The sequence below is a fragment of the Callorhinus ursinus genome, unplaced genomic scaffold (assembly GCF_003265705.2).
Source record: "Callorhinus ursinus isolate GAN/ISIS: 27379988/994484 unplaced genomic scaffold, GSC_fseal_2.0 scaffold4, whole genome shotgun sequence".
Lineage (NCBI taxonomy): Eukaryota > Metazoa > Chordata > Mammalia > Carnivora > Otariidae > Callorhinus > Callorhinus ursinus.
Genome location: NW_027397066.1, coordinates 44,698,283 through 44,720,009, shown reverse-complemented (window position 1 = coordinate 44,720,009; position 21,727 = coordinate 44,698,283). Strand labels below are relative to the sequence as shown.

Genomic DNA, 21,727 nt, shown 5'->3' with positions numbered 1-21,727 from the left:
CCCGATGCGGGACTCGATCCCAGGATTCTGGGATCATGACCTGAGCCGAAGGCAGCCGCTTAACGACTGAGCCACCCAGGCGCCCCAGACTTTTTTTTTTTTTTTGGCCCAGTTCCGAGGCTTTTTAGATATGGAGAGGATGAAGCAGGAAGTCATGTTGCCCAAAATCTGCTAGAGCGATGTTCGGTTCTGAAGTAAGGAAATACAAGAGACCTTGAAGCTGGTAGTGAAGTGGGCTCTCTGCCGTAGCTACGCAACGATGTTCAGACAACGCAGGGCGGCGACGAGCCGCGCTGACTGGAGGCTGTGGATTCTGGGCTTCGGAAAAATGGGGGTGGCGGGGCGGGAGGGATGGCAGAGGAGCTTGCAGATTGCAGAGTGACTCGCACAAGCCCTCCGGTGGACCCTTCTCCTGATGCTCGGTTCCCGGTTTTAGCAACTCCAGGAGTATCCGACAGCTCGGTGGACGCTATCTCCACCTCTGTAAGAGGGAGAGATAAAAAGTGCCGCTGCTGTTCCCCAACTTTAAGAAGTAACTTCCGTCCTTGGGGTCATTGCTTTGAAGTGGGGGTGGGGTGTACTGCCCTCCTTGGCTATACACCACTTTAGAGGCAGAACGACGCACGGACCGGTGAGGTGTGTCCCCCACCCCCGCGACCTATCGGGACTGTCCCAGGACAGCTCCCTCTCCCGGGTGTGGGGGGAAGCTTTGAAGGCGATTTTCCAAAATCGCCGCCGCGCTTCCTGCACTCCTTCCTTAGAGCCTCGGGGCCAGGAGGGCGCGGCGCGTCATCTTCCTCCCGCCGCCGCCCCGGGCCCGGGCCCGGGGGTGGGGGGAAGTTGCCGAGAGAACCGGCCCCGGGCAGGCCCGGAGGCCCGAAGACGCGCGGCTCAGCCGTGAGACCCTCGGGAGCGCTCGGCCGGGAGCCCGGGAAGGCGCCCGCGGCCGCCTGCAGCCGCCGGGGACTCACGCGACCGTGCGCCCGCGGGAGGGACGGCCCCGCGCACGGAGGTGCCCGGCCGGCCGCGCCCCGGATCTCCGTCCCTCCCTGCCTGCCGCCGCGCTCACCGCCGCCGCTGCTTTCTTTCCCGCAGCCGCGCCAAGACCATGTCGGCGGAGAGCGCGAGCGGCCCCACCGAGGACCAGGTGGAGATCCTGGAGTACAACTTCAACAAGGTCAACAAGCACCCGGACCCCACCACGCTGTGCCTCATCGCGGCCGAGGCCGGCCTGTCGGAGGAGGAGACCCAGGTGAGCCCGGCACGCCACCCCACCCCGACCCCTGCCCGCCGGGGACGTCTCCAGCTCGCGGAGTCCCGCTCGCCCTCCCGCAATCTTCCATCGCTTCTGCCCGCACCCCGGGAGCCCGGACGCCGCGGCGCTCCCACAGCCGCCTCCCAGCGTCCCCCCTCCGCGACCCCCGTCTGTCCCTCCAGCCGCAGCCCGCGGCCTCCCCCAGGAACCATTCAGAACCCTCACGATCACCCTTCTCCGCGCTAAGCTGCTCTCCCCGTGGGCCGGGAGAAGCGCTCTATTTTCCCTCCGGCTCCGGAGCTGCGTCCCTGGTCCCCTCTCGCCCCTCCGCCCCCTTCCCCCCCCCCCCCCCCCCCCCGCTCAATTTCTCCCCTGGGCTGTGAGCGAAACCTTCGGAAGAGGTGCCTTGTGCGCTCTCTGAGCCTCCCGCTCTCAAATCTTTTCTCGAGTGAGAGTGTCAGGGCTGGAAGGGACTTTAGCGATCAGTTATAAATTCAGTCCTCGGTTTGGCAAACAAGGAGCCTGAGGCCAAGAGGGAGAGAGTTGTCAGGATGGCAAGAGTGTAGCTTGCTCCTTGATAGCTTGCTCTTCCCACCGTATCACGCTGCAGCTTCGCCTTAGCTGCAGATAGCCAGGGAGATTTCACATTTTAAAAAATTCCCGGGCTCTAAGATGTAGTCTTTTTTCTGGAGTTTTCCAAGAAGGAAATCATCTGACATCACAACTGAGGGGAGTGGAAGCAGATGTCCCCTTAAGTGCGCTGATTGATTTATCTATTTTTAAAAGCTATGTTATTCCAAATATTGTTTAGGGTAGAGAATGCAACACTGCCCATGATTATTAACCTCCAGGTGCAATGTTGGCTCCTTCACCTGACTTCAAACAAACAAACAAACCCTATCCAGAGTTTACTCTGACTTCTATTTCCCCTTGGTCGTTGAAAGACAGTTATGCATGATAATACCATTTGGAACTGCCCTGGCATCTCTCCCACGGGAGCCCAAAGCGCTTCCACTCCTCTAGTCTCAGCTCTAAAGCAGACATGTTCTTATTTTTCCCATTTTATAGACCAGAGCATCAGGCACTTTGACCTCTCCTCACCTTGAACCCTACTCAGCTGAGGCTTAAGAGCTTGTAATGGGTGCTCCAGGATATCCTAGAACCAAGACCCTGGACCCCAAGCCTAAAATGATTTGTACTAATTAAGCCAGATGCACTTTGGAGAATTTGCCCATAGAAAATCCTCTCATTCCTAGGTCAAATAGAAAGTCAAGCATATCTGTTTTTAGCAAAGGGAACAGCTGTCAGACTAACCAGAACCAGAACTTAATGGAAGGTGATTTAATGTAACCCAAGTCCAGCAGTTCACGTTTCTTGGAACTCCCTGAGGAGGCAGCTTGCTGAAGCTTTCTCACTTAAAATCCCACACTATATTTAGAAAAGAGGAGTGATCAGAGAGATAATAATAACTTGTCATTTAAAAAGGCTGTGGGTTTACTGTGGGCACAGTACCAGCTAGGGGTCTAAGCTCCTCTCAGCCTCTGCTTTTCCCACGGTAAATCACCCTTACCTGTGAGGCAGAATAATTATGTTGCCCTCTGTGATGTCTGATACTTGCCATGTATTGTGTAGGGAACCCTCCAAGTAGTAAATCATTTGTCTGTCACAACAGGGCCGGGCGGTAGGTAGCATTAGCCCAGTTGGACAGATAAGAGAACCAAGGCCCAGAAAGGTTGAATAACTGGCCCAAGGCCACAACTAGGAAGTAACAGCGAGGATGTGAACCTTGGCAGTCTGCATCACAATCCGGACTCCTCTCACTACCTTGGTGTCTTCATAGAGAGAAAGAATGGGAACAACTAGGGGATGGAGGGGACGATTGAACATTCCATTTCTGTTGTACTTTTTCCCAGAAAAAAAATATGTATTACAGGACAGGCATCCCAGCTACGTTCAGTCTTTTCTTGAGATTCACCTTCTATTAAAGCACTGGAGTGAAATCAGGTGAGGGGCAGGAAGAAAGGGCGCCTGATTCTTTTTGTGATTGAGGTCCACCAATTCAGACTTCTGACAGCAGGTTCACCTGCCCCCCCTCCCCCTGGCAGGCTCTCCCCATTGCCCTTCTGCCACTGTCCTCAGGTGAACAAATGATAGATGCAACCCTGAAATGAGTGGGTGTAGGGGTGAGTCAGTCTCAGAGCAGGGCCCCTGGCTTCCTTTTCCTGCCATGGGGCCAACACCTTCTTCCTCTCTGAGGCTGCCACAGTTCTGCTTGCCCCTCTGCCTTCCTGTGTAGACCTGCAGGGAAGCGTCAGAGACCCCAGAGCTCAGAGGGAGGCCAGGTTTAGCAAGTTCAGGGGAAGAGGCTGCCTCAGGGTGTCACTCCTTACTTGGTTGGGTCCCATTTTCCAACTTCCCATCCTTTCCACCCAAACTCTTTTCCAGCTCACCCCACCCCCATGTGCACAGCTTGGTAAGAATGGTTTCTTCTTTAATCTTCTCAAGCAACATATATCTATTTTAGAGAGGGGGAGGGGCAGAAGAACAGGGAAAGGGAGAGAATCTTAAGCAGGCTCCATGCCCAGCGAGGAGCCCAACATGGGACTTGATCTCACCACCCTGAGATCATGACCTGAACTGAGATCAAGAGTTGGATGCTTACTCGACTGAGCCACCCAGGTGCCCCCTCAAATAACATTTATATTTTTAAAAGTGTCTTCCACAAACAATGAATCATGGAACACTACATCAAAAACTAATGATGTAGTGTATGGTGATTAACATAACAATAAAAACATTTTTAAACAAGTGTCTCCTGGAGATCTAATGCCCAATGTTGAACTTTCAGGCATAAATAAAATTATTTTAATTTATAGCAGGCTTTGCAGGGAGTCTTCAAATAACTCCATGAAGGCCAGGGTCTGCTGGACCTGCATATAAGCTGTGCCTGGTATCAGCATATCCCCTGTTTCTAGTCTCTATCTGTGTTGCCCCTTTTTCACAGGGAGAGATCTCCAAAGCCGAAATAATATTTATTTCTTATGCCTGATCCCTCACCCCTAACACCACCCACCTCCAGGATTGGAGTGATATTCTTCTTTGTCCTAGAACAAGTAATACTTTAGTAGAAAAAAATAAGCACGAGATGCTCCTTTGAGCTAATGAACAAGAGCTGATTCACACTGCTGATACTTTGGCAGGGGCAGGAGGGACTGGAAGTTTGAAACATTCTCTGGGGGCTTTGATGACCTCTTCATGACTGTCCCACAGTAGGACAGTGTTCTCTGCTATTGGGGGGACACCTGTAGGAACCAGGAGTGAGGGGAACGGAGCTTTAATGTTAAGAACTTTCTAAGTTGCATTTGCTGGGATCCTAGAATGAGTTGTTTTTTTTTTTTTCTCATGACAGTAATAAGCTATCTCCTACATTTGCATTAGATAACCCTTACAGAATCCCAACCTCTGTGTCTTTTATTATTTTGAAGTCAGTGTTAAAAGGGGCTGGGAAAGGTCTTTTATCAATCCCTGGGGAGGTCGGGCAGATCTGGCATTTTCTAGAATCACAAACTCAAGCCGTGTGTAGCCAGTGTTGGTTCCCAGTATCTTTATCTCTTCTTAATGCCCTGGGACTATTCCCAGAACTCCGTGGTTTTAGTTGTTGGACATTTTATCAGTGGAATAAAGACCTCTAAAGGTCTCCCCCTGAAAAGAATGAAATGTTAGCTACTAGCGAAAAGGACAAGAACAATGTTATTTTGCCTCCAGCCCTCCCCATCACAGTGTCTAATTATCATCCGTTCACTCGGAGTAAATAAATCTCCATCAATGGGGTGAGGTAATGAGGGCATTCATTTATAAGCCAGTGAGGGATGAATGTCTTTCTCGGGGGATGACAGGAACAAGGAAGAGAACAAAGCCAGGTGGAAAATTCGTATTGATGTGAGTGAGATGTGGTAAGATTCAGCTCTGGAGGGGAAAAGAAGCAAGCAAGGTGTTTAATGGTTTTTGTTGGACAGCACTTGGTTTGCCAAAATGTTATATATACATACTTGACTTAAAATATGTATCTTTAGAAAATCGTTCTGTTTTTCTTGAATCTCGCCCCACCCCCCAGCACTAGGGCTCACCGTGTTAGGCATTTGGACACCAACTCTCCAGTTCACAAATGTGGTCCTCGCTGAAGTTATTTTTGGTAACTGTACATTAATATTCATTACTAGTATAAAGATATGGGTGGCTCTTCTGAATGAGGCCAGCTTAAGCATTTTGTCTTAAATGAATCCTGGTAGAAAATGAGACTTTCCTCCTCCAAGTTTTAATTAGTCAGTCTTTAAAACTTTGCCATGTATTCAGCTCTAGTAACTGGAAGTCCTATTGAATCAGACCTTGTAGTCTCAAAACCCCCTTGGAGCTACCTCATTAGTGAAACTGGAACCACGCTGCTCTCACACCAGACTCCAGAGTTACCGAGACACACGCGGATTACAGAAGAAAACGCACCTACCTTTAGCAGTGGAACTTTGGTTAAAGCCACCGAAGTTAGCATGAGCTCTCTTCTCCTTAGGGCTAGTGATTTCCAGGAGTAGAATATGGCACCTGGAGAGCCACTGCCCCAAACAGGTAGTCTGCTGCCCTTGGCTTTAGGTTACTTGTCTGTTGCCACCTCACAGTACAAGACAACTGACCTTGACAGCCACATAAGGCATTTCAATGTGGAAACTCTGTTACAGTTACGGCGAGTTCTAAGTATGGTCCCATGCTCTTCAGCCAGCTTGGCATTGGTGCAGAGCCCTAAATGGCCCTTTGGCCCCACTCCCTTCTGGCTCTACAGACCTCGATCCCTAGAAGCACTCCTTCCCTGTGGTTCTCACCCTTTCTTCTGATCTTGGGCTTAGGCTGCACTGCCTATCATATCCCTAGATCTCTGCAGAAAGGAGACCTTCCCCAGGAGGACCCTAGAGTCTACCCTCTTTGTCCCCAGGTTGAATCTGCAGCTGGCCATACTAAGTCAGAGCCCTCTGGATGTTTCTAACCATCTCCATCAGCACATCCCAGGTCTGGGGTCCATCCCATAGCTGTGTTCTTTCTGCTTCTTTTCTGCCCCCATCATGTGCTTAGCTCTGGAATAGGTGAATTATAAAAACCCCAGAAGGGACAGTAAAGACCCCCTAAGCTTTCCTCTTCAGGTACAGTTGAGCTGACTGGTGCTGAAATTTAAGGGGTTTCTTCAAGTTCCTATAGCCAGCTATCGCCATAGAGCTTCCTACTGGCAGGGCCCAGGCCTGCAGAGTCCCCGGTGGTCACCTACCCAAGCAACTTGCCTGTTTGTCCCAGTGTGACATGAAAATATCATCATTCCCAATGTTTGCCATGATGTGTGAAAGGCTGGGAAACACAGGAGAATAAAGCCTGAGGTCTGACTTCCCACAGGGCCCTCTGACTCATCTTCTCCCATGAGGATCAGTGCCTGCCTCTTCTGTTTCCTCACTAGTCCCTCTTCAACATTGTTTTTTAAAATCCCCAGTTTCCTCCTGGCCAACCTGATCCACACCCCAGCCTCTTCACCAGCATGGGTCTCCTTGTCTCCTGTGTGCAGAATCCCCCACCCCTCGTGGCATAGTAAAGACAGCCCCACAACATAGAAAAGTGTTTTAGCCCTCACAAGGTACGATGTCTAGAAGCATCCCATCTGGGGCCTTCCCTAAATCCATGGTCTCTTTTGTGGGATGTGACTATTCGGGGCATACAGAGCTAGAAGATTCTGAGTAAGCTGGAAGGCCCACTGTTTCTTCTCTCACTGCTCAGCAGCCCTGCAGCAGGAGAGTTTGGGCGAGCCTGCCCCATAGATCCCCAAGAAAGAGTGCCTGGAGCTTGTCCAGGCTCAGTTTTCCATCCATTTTACTTAACAAATACTTACTAAGCACTACCAATGACCAAGGCCCTTGATGAGATCAGCACACATTGGTGAGACATAGTAGCCATAGAGATTTATCTGGGGGCATCAAGGAGATGCTTCAATTTCTTTCATTCATTCAACAAACACTGATTAATCTATGTTATCCCTTGTGCGAGGGGCAAAGGATGCAATCAGTGATGATAAGATGAATAGAGTCTCTGCTTTCATGGATCTTACATTCTAGAAAGATGTGTAGACTAAAAGCAAGTGAATAAACATAGTAATTACAGATAGTAAAAGTTCTGTGAAGGTAACAAAGTATTAAAATAGAGAATAATGAGTTGGCTGGAGAACCTACTTTATGTTCTCACAAAGTGTCTAGGGAAGACTTCATTGAGAAAGTTCTGTTTAAGCTGAGACCTGAGCATGAGAAGGAGATCATCAGATAAAGAATGAAGACAGAACATGCTAAGCATCGGAAATAACATGTGCAAAGGTCCCGGGGCAGGGAAGGTAAGTGTCGCAGTGAGAAAAACCATCCCCGTGGACACATTCCTTTCTGGTTGGGCCATAGGGGCTACCTTTTAGAAAAGGAAGGGATGTTCCAGTTTGCCAGTATGTGACAGGTAATTTTGCACATTTCCCTCCTCCAGAAATGGTTTAAGCAGCGTCTGGCTCAGTGGCGGCAGTCAGAAGGCCTACCCTCAGAGTGCAGATCCGTGACAGACTGAGGAGATGGTGGACGCTGGCAGCTTCCCTCCATGAAGACCATCCACCATTTCTCTCCTCGGCTTAACCAAGCTTTTTGGTTTTTCAGTGTAGTGCTGTGTGTTTAATTGTTAGCTGTCCTGCTATTTAACACAATGTTGTATTTTTTTTAATGTACATAACCAGAAAAGAAAGTAACCCTAGGAAGCTATATGTAGCTTCTGTATAAAGCAGTGGCTTGGCTGGGAAGTCTTGGGGCTTGCCTTTCCTTTTGGGTCTTGATAATAGATGGTGTGAAAATCATCTAAGTTTGCTTTTGATCATCACCTCCCAGTACCAGTTTATTTTTACCATCCATTTCAGAGTGGCCAAGGCCTCTGTTGAAAAGATAACATGAGGGGGAAGCATTTCCTTCTGACTCTACTTCCCTAAGTTGTTTTCCTTATGTTGCAGTAATACACTGAGATTGAGGGAGAACACAGAGGTATATTTGAGTTCGATTTCATAAAGCAGTTCCTTGGATTATTAGCTGCATTCACTTGGAAAGAACCCAGTTAGGCTGGGAGACAGAAACTCCAACTGGCAGAAAACCAAGTAACTAAGAAAAAGATCCACAAAAGTCTTCAATTTACCTTATTTAAATGTATTTGTTAAATTTATTTTACCAAACAAAATGAACTGCTTTTTGTCTCTGAAATGATATGCTAAATAAAAACCTTTTTTGTTGAAAATGCACTGGGCCCTGTGCAGATTTTTAACTGAATAATATATGTACCAAAGAAAAACAGAATAGCTCCAACATAGGAGCAGACTGACAAAAGAGCTGTCATTTTTCAAATCCTTGCTACTCAAAATGTGGTCCTGGACTGCCATCTGAGAAAGGCAGAATCTCAGAATCCAATCCAGACCGACTGAATAAGAATCTGCATTTTAAACAAGGTCCCCAAGTGTTATATACGGAAGTGTGAGCAGCATTGTTGTCTTACCCGACAGGCAGTTTGCATCCATCTTCTATTATAGCACATTATTTTTTTTTTAAAGATTTTATTTATTTATTTGACAGAGAGAGACACAGCGTGAGAGGGAACACAAGCAGGGGGAGTGGGAGAGGGAGAAGCAGGCTTCCCGCTGAGCAGGGAGCCCGATGTGGGGCTCGATCCCAGGACCCTGGGATCATGACCTGAGCCGAAGGCAGATGCTTAACCGACTGAGCCACCCAGGTGCCCCCTATTATAGCACATTAAATGTCTTAATGGTCTTATTAGTTAAGAGCCAAACTGCGTTTGGGGTGGCTGGGTGGCTCGGTCAGTTAAGCATCTGACTCTGGGTTTTGGCTCAGGTCATGGTCTCACAGGTCAGAGTTGGAGCCCAAGTCAGGCTCTGCACTCAGGGGGGAAGTCTGCTGGATGATTCTCCCTCTACCCCTTGTGCCCCCCCCCCCAATAAATAAATAAATCTTTCCTTAAAAATTGTGTTTCGCTGCATGGGACAATAACTTGATCATAATGGATTAACCAAATAGGCTTTTTGTTTCTTTAATTGACTAATTGACTGTTTTTACTTGAGACATCAGCAGGTAAGTGTCTCTCGAATGTTGTCAAGGACCTATGGTCATTCTGTCTTCTACTTTGCTATCTTTAACTTGTAGCTTTTGTGTTCATGGATACAAGGTGGATGATTGGCCATTGAGTCTACATTTCAAGCAAAAAAAAAAAGGGGGGGTAGGGGAAAATGCCAGCAAAGTCTCTGACCTTTAAAAAAAGTTTCCTGGAGTCCCTCACCTGGCAACTGTCACCTACATCTCATTGGCCAGAACTGAGTCCCATGACTATTCCTAACTGCAAGGGAGCCTAGGAAAATGAACATTTTTAATTGGGCATATTGCTGTCTTGAGCAAAATCAGGGTTCTGTTGGTAAGAAAGAAGGGGAGAGGAGCACCTGGATGGCTCAGTTGCTTAAGTGTCTGCCTTTGGCTCAGGTCATGATCCCGGGGTCCTGGGATCGAGCCCCACGTTGGGCTCCCCACTCAGTGGGGAGTCTGCTTCTCCCTCTCCCTCTGTCCCTCCCCCACCCCCCATGCCCCACTCATGCTCTCTCTCTGGCACTCTCTCTCAAATAAGTAAAATTTTAAAAAAAGGGGGGGGAGGATGGGTATTAGAAAGGCCACTAGCAGTGTCTGTCAACCCAGCCTGGAATGACACTGTCTACACTTTTTTTTTTTAAGTGGTCTCCACACCCATGTGGAGCCCAACATGGAGCCCAACATGGAGCCCAACATGGAACCCAGCATGGAGCCCAATGTGGGGCTTGAACTCAGGACCCTGAGATCAAGACGTGAGTTGAGATCAAGAGTCCGACGCTTAACTGACTGAGCCATCCAGGCACCCCATCACTGGTCTACAGTTCTGAACTCTGACCTACAATGCAGGCACAAGTTTTTTTAGATCTTTAAAATAAAGAGTCCAGAATAAGAAACACTAACAGTTTCAGAATACAAATGTTTACAAGAGGCCATTAAACATCATTGGCAAGCTTCCTCTCCCTATACCTTAAAACATTTCTTCTGTAAACAACACACAGTGACCCAGGGTCTGAAAGAAAAACCTCGTCTGGCATGCTCCCCTGCAACCTAATTAGCGGTGCCCTGAGCATCTCTCAGCACCCAGGCTGGATGCTGACCTCACTTTCTGGAAAGAAGGAAGGAAAAAGGTGAGACGAGGAAGGAATGTGTGCACATAATAAATACCTGCATAGAGAGAACGTTCTTTACCTTTCAAAGCACTTTCATGGACACTGGCTAACAGGGAGAAAATAACTGTGGGCAAGGCAGATGGCAGAGCACAGTGATTTGCCCCTATCAGGCCCTGAGAGAGACGGTAAACCAAGTCTAAGACCCACGTCAGATGTCTTGCTGGCACACCAGAGACATGTTTCAGGAACAATCCATCCAGGATAAGAAGAGTTAACCAGCTGGGCAGAGAGTCTGCCTTGGGACCAAGAAGCACCGTTTGTGACAGAAGGATCACTTCCTGAGCTCGTCAGACCCAAGAGTCAAGAGTCCTTGAATGGCACACGCTGGGAGAAAATGAGATTCTGTGTCCTTTTAATTAATTAACTGGTTTGTTTAAACAAGTGCCAAGTTTTGTATTTATTCATTTCTTGCATTTGAAGTACTCCTTAATGAAGTCCTTGGCTTGGGAGTCTTTGCTGTCGTCCTTAACTACCACCCAACCACCACCCCCCATTTTCCGGTTTTCCCTAACAGTTTACAGAAGCCTAGCCATTCTCCTAGTGTGGTGTTGTCATCAGCCTTAATTAGGTGCAAAGGGCCTCCACCAACCTGACACACACAGGCTCATCACAGTCGGATGCCACCACACAAAGATGGATGGGCACGGCGCTTGCCTCGGACTTTGGCAGCTCGGGCGTCCCCGTGCTAGGCCTTCGCAGATGGGGCGGGTCTTCAGCGCTCCTGATACAGGGGACTTAGCCGCGGTTACACGGCCAGCTGCAGGGCCCTCCTTGACCCTGGGGGCGGGGGCCGGGGTGGAGGCGAATCTCGAAGGCTCAGCAATGGCAAGGAAGGAGTCGGTGGCCTTTTCAGTGTGGATTTGTTCACAATACTAACCTTCCTGAGTTGACTTTTTCAACTGTAATATTAACCAGGATGGCAATACTCCACCTCGAAAAAAGTTCTTTGTAAATAGGAATAATAATTACTACTGCTCAAAGTACTAATGAGAATGGGACAAGGATCATTGTGACGCCTGAGAGAAGTCTTAATGAGAACCCAGAGCCCTACGTTTTGTGATCAGGAGTCTCTTCTGGACACCCAGGGTCACACACCAGAATAGTAACCTTCAGCCAGACCGACAACAACTGCCCAATCCCTCTCTCCTCCCTTGTGTCCCAGTTCTGCTGTTGCAGATGGTACAGATGTTGCTGCTTGGATTGATCACTATGCCCAGCCCCTTTGTCTGTTGCCACCTGTCTCTAGCAAGGCTGTAGAGGCTAAAAACCGGAAATACTCCCTTTTCCATCCTCACTGGAAACTGTGGTGGTCTGGTGACATGGTTCCACCACAGAGGCTTAGGATGAAGACCTGGGCGGGGGTTGGGAGGTGGGAGGCTTTGGGAAGGGGGTTCGTATTTCTTGGTAAAGGGATGAGGGCAGCAGGCTCTGTTTTTCCTTGCTTGCCTTGAACCAGTTTCATTTGTTAATTGTAGAACTAGAGAAAAGCAAAAAAGGGAAACAATAGAACCAACAAAATTCATACCAATTACCCATGATCCCACTACCCAGAGGTAACCAGCATAATATATTGAGGGGATGCACATTTTTGATGTTTTATATCAAAAGTTCCCAGGACCCCCTCCTTGGGTGTGATTAATTGGCTAGAACAGTTCACAGAATTCAGGAAAACAGTTTACTCACAGGATGACCAGTCTATTATAAAGGATATAGCTCATGGAAGATATGAAGGTAGGGGTGCTGAGCTTCCACGCCCATTCTGGGCACACCGCACTTCCCAGCACCTCCCAGGAGCTCTGTGAATCGTGTACTTTGGGGCTTTTATGGAGGCTTCCTTATGTAGGCACAATTGATGAAATCTTCAACCTTCAGGAAAGCTTTAGTCCACGATGGCCTTGCCTTGGTGATCCTTCAGGGGATGGGGAAGGAACTGTTGGAGCCATGTTTGTGGCACATAGCGGACTGAAGAAATGTTTGTTTCTGTCTGCTCTCTTCTTGTAAAGGGGTGAGAGCACCCCTTTACGTTTGGGGAGCTCCTCCCACTTCGTGTGATCCTGGAAGAACAGTTACAACACCACACATTCTCCACCCTGCTCGGAATGAGACCAGGACCCAGGCTGGCTGATCACAATGCCACACTGCACACACTGGGACTGAAACAGGGTATGGGCTCTTGACCTCATGTGGGCCAAAGTCCTTTACCAGCGTTTTCCCAGTTGGAACTGGAAGGGTAATTCTCTATTGTGCGCTTGCATGGAGAGTTAGGAGGATAGAGGCCTGGGGGTGCAGGCAGCCAACTACCCAAACACATAGAGAAGGGCACTCTGTCGTGGAAGAGAATGAAGCCAGGCAGAGATGGGAGTTTCAAAGAGAAGAGAAAAGAGAGGTCAGGTCCTAGGCTCCGGTTCCCACTCTTCCCCTGGGCTAGCCCAGCCTTCCTGGCTCTGTGAACTAAGGAATTCTCTTCTTGCTGTATATCTGTCATTTGCAGCAAAAGGAGCCCTGACTACTGTCAAAGTAAAGAAAGGAAGAGAGGAATGCATGGAAGGAGGAGTTTCGGCTACTAGAGTAATTAAGAATCCATGAGAAGCAGGGAACCCAAGCAAAAAAAAAAAAAAAAAAAAAAAACAACAACCAGGAATTTACAGGCCAACAAACCTTGGAAATAGTTGGGCAGAGTACCAGATTTTTCTCAATTGATGGAGACTCGAGAAAAAAATTAGTTTTACACATTAAAGGACAAGATGACAAGTAGATAATTTATGGACATCAAGGACATACTTCTTTGAACTGACAGAATGTCGTGGGTGACATTTTGCTACTCTCTCTTAACCCGTGCCACCTCCACGTCGAATTTTGCTCCACAGAGTCCACTGTCCACTAAAAGGTCATTTTAAAACCTGATGCCAACTCTTTCAAATGTATCCCTGCCCAAATTCAATGCCAAAGTATCTAGCCATAACAATGGAAATAAAAAAATAATTTGAACCTTCACATTCTTTTCCCATGATGGAAGTACTGAGAGGTAGCGAAGTGGACATAAGTCAGGCAAAGATCTGGGGCATGAGCCACTGCTTCTGTTGGCAGGAAAGCAGAATAAGATTCGGGGCTTTGATGAAGCCCAGTGTTATGTTGCTGTGCTCTGCATAAACAATTACAGGCATGAAGAAGTGGAGGCTTCTGGAGATTTTCTCCCTTCTCCTTCACCGTCATTTGTACACTTTAAAGTATTTAAGTGCTGTCACACTGGGGAAATGCTCCTGTAAATATAGATTTCGATGTGGTTTCTTATAAGAGTTTTCCACCTTAACTTAGAAAAACATAAGAAACATTAGATTTGAATCTAAACTGATGTAACTCATCCAACTACTTACAAACAATGGTAAACTGACTCATAGTTCATATGACTCATCCTTGGAGTTCCAGATTAGCAATGTAGAAGAATATTTTTCTTCTTCTTTTTTTTAATAGAGAGAGAGAAAGAACATGAGCAGGGAGAGGGAGAGAGAGAATCCCAAGCAGACTCCCTGCTGAGTGGGGAGTCCAACATGGGGCTCTATCTCACGACCCTGAGATCATGACCTGAGCTGAAATCAAGAGTCTGTTACTTTAACTGACTGAACCACCCAGGTGCCCTGAGAAGGATTTTCTTATTCTTTCTTCCAGTTGGAAGCTCCCTCTCCCTACTCCTTTCTTTTTTTTAAATTTTATTTATTTCAGAGAGAGAGAGAATGAGAGATAGAGAGCACGAGAGGGAAGAGGGTCAGAGGGAGAAGCAGACTCCCTGCTGAGCAGGGAGCCCGATGTGGGACTCGGTCCCGGGACTCCAGGATCATGACCTGAGCCTAAGGCAGTGGCTTAACCGACTGAGCCACTCAGGCGCCCTCCCCACTCCTTTCTTAAAAAGCTTTTTATGTGGGAATTTGGCATTTTCTGGGAGGGAAGAAGGCAAGTTTCTGGGGATAGTGACCCTAAGGATGAGAATCTTCGGACACAGCTGTGAACTACAATTCAGAAGCCTAGAATCTTTTTAGGATATAGAATGTATATTCATGTATGAGAAGGAGAGTGCCCAAGTATATGTGTGTGGCTAGATGCCAGAGCAGAGAATTCTGTATGTCTCCTTGGCCCTTCTCCCCTTTTCCTATAGTTTTATCTGAGGAGATGGCTGCCCAGCTAAAGACTAGCTTTTCTCACCTCTCTTCTAGTTAGGTTTTTTAGCCAGCCTCCAGGATGCCTCTAATGATCTCTGCCTCCTGGTATTCATATCTTTGCATAGTCCCTTCCCACATTGTACCAGGGTTGGTCTGTGTGACTAGTAAAGAAACAGAAATGATGATGTGTCACTTCTGAGATTAGGTTAAAAGACACTGCAGCTTCTCGGTGTCTGTCTCTCTTTGGGGTTGTCTTCCCTCTGGGGGAAGCCAGCTGCCATGTGGAGCATCCCTATGGAGACGACCACACGGCAAGCAACCAAGGCCCCCTGATGGCAGCTAGTCGGGACAGAGGTCTGCCAGCAACCATGTGAGCTCGGAAGTGCATCCACCAGCCCCCGTCCAGCCTTCAGCTAACAGCAGCCCTTGAGATATAACCTACCCAGCTAAGCTGTTTGTTGTTCTAATCGGCTGAGCTTTGGGACAATTGGTCTTGGAGCAACAGATAACTGAAGCACTAGGTGTGGCTAAGGAAGTGATGTGTGCTACTCGTGGGTCATGCCTCTAAAAAGAATAACGCGCCCTCTTGTTTCTCTTCCCACTTCCTCTGAACTAGAATATGACTATGTGAACGAGCTGTCTCAGATCATGTAGATCATGTAGATGACAGTAATACCTTAGGGTTTGGAGGGCAACAAAACGGAAAGGGCCTGGGTCTCTGTATTATTCAGAAATACCAGGTTTAGCTGCATTAACAACCAGCCTCCAATCAGTGGCTTAAAAGCAATGCTTTATTTCTCCCACAGATCTGCTGCAGCTCTGAGAAGTTTCTCAGGATGGCTATCCTTCATATTCATAGTGCTTCCACGCAAATATCAGTGAAGGAAAATGTGGGCAACTAAATGCTTCTCACATTTCACTGACCAAAGCAAATTGCATGACCCTGTCTAACCCCAACAGGGCAGAGACGTACAATCCTCCCTTATTTCCAGAGAAAGAAGACTGGAGATATTTTTTTCAACAGAACTAATATCTACCAAAGCACTGAACATCATCAAGTCATCACATCAACCCTGGACTCCTATCCAGGAAGGAGCCTAATAGAGAAATAAACTTTTATTTTGGTGAAGTCACAGCATTTGGGGATCTCATTATAGAGCCTAGTCTGTTTCCTAAACAATAAAAGCATGTAGCTATTAAAGAATGGATCTAGGACCTGCCTATCTATTAACTGGTTTTAAAGTTATCGACAAGGAAAGTGAAGGCACACAAATGGATAATCCTATTTGCTCTTCCAGATCCACTCTCCATCCTTTTCTACCCTGTTCTGTGGCCAAGGAGGGTGACATTTACAGCCTCAACCAAGCTCCCTTCCCTCTGACTGCTGGTTGAGTTTACCCAGTGATACTCACTAGCGGGAAGATCAGAGGATAAGAGTAGAGTAATGTCAGTGTTTTTTTGCCCTGTCTATGTCTATCCAGAGTCATGATTTGACAGTGACAATATTCTTCTAGCCACAGCCATAGCTTCTGCCAGGAGGCCCTCCCCAAAGCTATCAATCTCTCCAGTTTCCAATAACATCCCCCTTCCCTTGGCCCATTCCAAGCCTAGAAGTAGTATTTGGTATTAGCCTTAATGTTTCACCATCCCTCACTGGTTTCCCATAATACTCTCATGTCTGTGTAGAGCCCTTTCATTAATCATCTGCAATGACCTCTGCCATCTATTTCCTGTCAGTACCCTACCAATACAATACTTCTTCCTCAAATTATAGCTATTAGTTAAAACAACCAATGACATAAAAGAATGGGCAGACATGAAAGTCTCAAAATGATGATGATGATCTTTTGGATCGACAACGTAATAATCAAAACAAACAGGCATTAGCACCCAAATCTCGTGGTGCATGGGAAAGCTATCCCCATTATTGGCATCACAACATGGTGAGAAGCCAAGTGACATCTTAAATATTTGTGACTATATCCCAAGTCATTCTAGCAAAAAGCTATCTGACATACTTATTCCAAAATTAATGCTGATCCCCAAATATCTCCATTATTCATTTCAAATATCACTGGCTTACCAACTTAATTCTTTAGCTGGAGTTCCACTCAGTTCAACCAGGAAGCTCTGAATTAGGATGGAATTTGCCAGGTTTCTATTTGAACAAGATTCAGGGAGACTCCAAAAATCCCACAGGCCACAAAGAATACTGTTTGCAGCCCAACTCATTCCATGGTGAGAGAAGAGAGAGAGAGAGAAGGGGAGGGAGGGAGGAAGAGAAAGAGGGAGAGGAAAAAGGAAGGAGGGAAGGAAGGAAAGAAAGAAAGGAAAAAAAGAAAGAGGGACGCCTGGGTGGCTCAGTTGGTTAAGCGTTCGGCTCAGGTCATGATCCCGGGGTCCTGGATGGAGCCTCACATCGGGCTCCCTGCTCGGCGGGAAGCCTGCTTCTCCCTCTCCCTCTGCCTGCTGCTCCCCGTTTGTGCGCGCGTGCACTCTCTCTCTCTGACAAATAAATGAATAAAATCTTTAGAAAGAGAATAAAGAGGCAAAGAGGAAGAGAGGAAGAAATCTGCCTATCAAATTCATCATCATCAAACGAGGAGCTGCCTCTTCTACGTTAAAAAAACAAACCAAACACACACACACAAAACAGAAACAAAAAACCCTCTCACTTGGGAGTGCTCCCCAAAAGGCACAAAGTAGGGGACCTAGAATAAAATGTGGTTTGCTTCCAAACACATCTGCTTCTGATGGGGTATCTGCAGTGGCCGAAGAAGAGGCCAATTAAATCATGGAAGGTGATTTTTCTTTTCTTTCTTTCTTTCTTTTTTTTTTTTTTTTTAGAAAGAGAGAGTACAAGGTGGAGGGGTAAGCAAAGGGAAAGGGAGAAAGAGAATCCTAAGCAGGCTCCATACGCAGCACGGAGCCCAAATTGGGGCTCGATTCTCAACCCTGAGATCAAGACCCGAGCCGAGATCAAGGGTCAGACGCTTAAGCGACTGAACCACTCAGGCACCCCTATCAAATAAGATGATTTTTATCCAGAAAGACATCTGGGATAGAAACATCTCTATGATCAAATAACACAGCTGAGAAGAAAATGAAAAATATCAAATTCTTCATTCATTTATTAAAATATTTCCCCATTCTAACCCAAAACAAACAAGGCAGACAAAATCACATGTATCTGTTTAAATGCTTCTGGCTGTAAGTGACCAAATATCCAGTGAAAAGTAGTTTATCAGGCTTTCTATTGTCTCATATAAAAAAGGTAGGTGATTCCAGGTTTGCCTAATTCAGCCGCCTAACTAGGCCAGATCTCTAGGTTATCCTCTCTGGGATCTCTTCTCCACCTCCTCCTGGTCGCAAGATACAGCTCCAGTTCCAAGCATCACATCCCACATAATATCTTCCAAATGCAAGAAGGAAAATCTTGGTTTTCTCTTTAGACAACTCTCATTTTACTTTATCAGGGAGGAAAGCCTTTTCCCAGAGCACCCAGCAGTCTTCCCTCTTCCCCTCATTATCTAGAATTGGGTCCCAAGCTCCATCCACCCCATGCTTGTAATTGGTGAAAATAGTCAGCACTTAGAACAGAGTAACACATAGCAGGAGCTCATTAAATATTTGTTGAATGAATGAAAGGTGAATTGGATTACCATGGTTACCTTAGACTAATTACAGTCCATCTCCTGGAATCCATGTTCCTAGCACACATTGCCTCTTGATGGATCAGGAAAATAGGCATTTTCTTATCAAGGAAGATGGAATGAGTGGCTCTTGGGCAGTCAGCCAATAGCAAATGCCACATTAGGCTATTTCTTCTTAAAGCAAGAATGAGAGCAACCCAGGAAACGGCTTATTATTTTCTAATATTTTTGGGGAAAATGTTTTGGGATTTAAACAAATCATTCATGCAAAGAGGTATCTCATTAGCAGACAAGTTACCATATTCTAAAAAGAAATTCATCTTCTATTTTTTTGCCCCAGCTTAGGCATCATTTCCTTCAGGATGTTCTCTTTGCCCAAACCCAGGCTGGGTTATTATTATTATCAAAGCACTGTCTACCTCCCCATGGTACAGCACTCACCACATTGCATTATACTTCCTATTTCTTCTTCACCCCTTCAGTAGCAGCTGTTATGGGTTCACCAAACTCGGTTTCCTCTTCTTTCCTTTTCCACCCAGCTACATTTCCCAACCTCCCTTGCAGCTGCGTGTGGCCATTGCCTCAGTCAGGTTGATGTGATGTAGGTAAAGTGGTGCGTGCCACTTGTAGGCTTGGCCATAAAAACTAGCCATGCGATCTCCTGGCTCTCTCCTTCCCACCTGCTGGCTGGACTGAGAGGGCTCTGTGGGCACAGGGGATTGTGGAAGGAGCCCAGGACCTGGAATGGCTGCCTGGAGCAGAGTACCTCTCCTCTTACCAACCTGAATTGGACTGAGATGAGATGCTGAACGGTATGGTTTTTTACTGTGCTAAGCTACTGAGAATCAGGTGTTTGAGTGTGTGTGCGCACACGTGCACTTTTGTTATACGTTAACCCCCCTGCCCCCGACCTCCACCCCCTAATACAATTCCCCATTAGAATGAAAATCTCTTGAAAATAGGTCTCTTCCATCTTGTTTTTGTTTGTTTGTTTGTTTGTTTGGCTTCAGAGATGGGTGAAGTGGGCTGGGGTCCACGGGGAGGGGTCAGGGGCAGAGAGTCAGGTGGCTGAAGAGGGGCCTCCGGTGGCCTTGGGAGCAGAAGGTCAACCTGAGGTGGGAGGAGGAAGAAAGCTTTACCAGGGTTTCAGCTAGCTCGGCTGGAGGGGTGTTTGTCTCCCACGTTTTGCATGGATTTTATAGGCACTTCATACGGGTATTCCTTGTCCTAGAGTAGTGCCTGTCACCTAATTGGCCCTCAGTATATTTTTAAATGAAATAAATGTAATCAAGTAGCTACTATGTGCCAAAATTGTTTTAACTTTGTAATGCTATCTTGGTAATTTTTTGTAGCTCCTCATAGCTCAACATTGAAACTAACAGTAAATCCCTTTAAAAGGGGGATGGGGTTACCTGAGGTGATTGTCCTCCTTGGCAACAAGAAAGAGAGAGAAAAAGCTGCCTGTTGCATTACAGGGAAGAAGAACCCACCCATCCTCAGCCCCAGGGAAAAAGAGAATGGTGGAAGCTTTTCCTTGATTTTTATGTTTAAAGGGACACCCAAAACGTTTAAAGATCAAAAGACAGTGTCAACAAGATGCTGTAATATAAAGTCAAGTTAGGTGGGAATATTCTTGCTGTTATCCCCAGCACATATTATGTGCAAGCATTGCTGAACCTCTAAACAGTGTTTCTTAGTAGGTTTTTTTTTTTTTAAGATTTTATTTATTTATTTGTCAGAGAGCCCAAGCAAGGGAAGCGCCAGGCAGAGGGAGAAGCAGGCTCCCCGCTGAGCAAGGAGCCCAATGTGGGACTCGATGCTTAACCACTTAACTGACTGAGCCACCCAGGCATCCCTCCTAGTGGTTTTTGAAACACCAATGATATTACCTGGAGTGTCTCTTTAAAAGTGTAAATTCTGTGTTTTTAACCAGCTCTCCTGCTCAGTGAAGTATGAGAAACATTGCTACTACCCACCCTGCTTTTTTTTTTTTTGTATTATTGTTTTTCACTATGTTAATTGGAAAAAATTTTAGCATCTCCCATTCCATCAAATCCCTTTAGCTAATGTCCATGCTAGGAAACAGACCCCAAAATAACTTCAGGGTTTCCTTCCTGCTGGCACTGAATGGGGTGAGATGGGTACAGTGCCCTCTCTGGCCTCTGTTTTTATTTTTCTTTCATCCCTCAGCTGCAAAGCATTACTGGTTCCTTATCTTACAAATCCTTGCAAATTTCATGCTGCCAGGGGGTTGGCTCAGGTTAAGGTAGTTTGCTGACTGTTCTTTCATCTCAAAACTGACCATTGGAGGGGCGCCTGGGTGGCTCTGTCGGTTGGGCTGGGTGTCTGCCTTCAGCTAGGGTCATGATCCTGCGGTCCTGGGATCGGGCCCCACATTGGGTTCCCTGCTCAGTGGGGTGTCTGCTTCTCCCTCTGCCTCTCCCCCCCCCCCCCCCCTTCTCCTTTCTCCCTCATCCCCTCTCTCTCTCTAATAAATAAGCAAATAAAATCTTAAAAAAAAAAAAAAAAACCTGACCATTGGAATTCTCACTGTTGGTGAGTGAAAAACGACACGACCACTTCAGAAAAAAACCTTCTGGCAGGACAATGGATAAGCATTATGGCATATTTAATATTATGAAATACTATACAGCAATATCAAAAGAACAAACTATAGATACATATAACAATATGCATAGACCCCCCAAACATTATCCTATGCAAAAGAATCCATACACAAACCAATACATGCTGTCTAATCCCATTCATATGAAGTTTAAGAACAGGCAAAACTAGTCTATAGTGATATAAATAAGAACAGGGCTACTTCTTTGACACAGAGAGAGCACACAGCAGGGGGAGCAGCAGAGGGAGAAGCAGGCTCCCCGCTGAGCAGGGAGCCCGATGCAGGGCTCGATCCCAGGATCCCGGTATCACAACCTGAGCCGAAGGCAGACGCTTAACGACAGAGCCACCCAGGTGCCCCAGAACAGGGTTACTTCTGAGTTAGAGGAGGGGACAATTGAGCGGGAAGGGTTATAAGAGGATTTTCTGGGAAGAGGGAAACATTCTACTTATTGATTTGGCCAGTGGTTTCACAGATTTATATATATGTAAAAAAAATGACTCAGCTAGATTAAGACGTGTGCGTTCTACTTTAATTCTAGAAAGACAGCTGGTTTCCGTGGCTCTCAATAAGCAGATCCACATGTCTGTATTTCCCACTTCCCTACCCTTTCTTGTCTAGTCTTCCTGCATTCCACAGGCCTCTGCAATTTTCTGTGTTCTTACCAGAAGTTTCCTGAAGTTG

The 21,727-nt window shown here is 46.7% G+C and overlaps 1 protein-coding gene across 8 annotated transcripts in view; it reads left to right on the top strand.

Moving 5' to 3' along the window:
• Positions 1-9,296, top strand: part of LOC112836105 (serine peptidase inhibitor Kazal type 2) — a 137,205-nt gene extending 127,909 nt beyond the window's left edge. For 3 of the 8 annotated variants that reach the window (XM_025887224.2, XM_073891733.1, XM_073891734.1), the window contains exons 2-3: positions 1,096-1,252; positions 7,805-8,590. In XM_025887224.2, the coding sequence (XP_025743009.1) occupies positions 1,109-1,252; positions 7,805-7,882 (222 nt within the window). In that variant the 5' untranslated portion in view covers positions 1,096-1,108 and the 3' untranslated portion in view covers positions 7,883-8,590. Of the gene's footprint in view, positions 1-96; positions 195-376; positions 637-1,095; positions 1,253-7,804 lie in introns of those variants that run through there. The other 5 variants (XM_073891730.1, XM_073891729.1, XM_025887223.2 and 2 more) reach the window with 4 other exon arrangements.
• Positions 9,297-21,727: the final 12,431 nt, after the last annotated feature.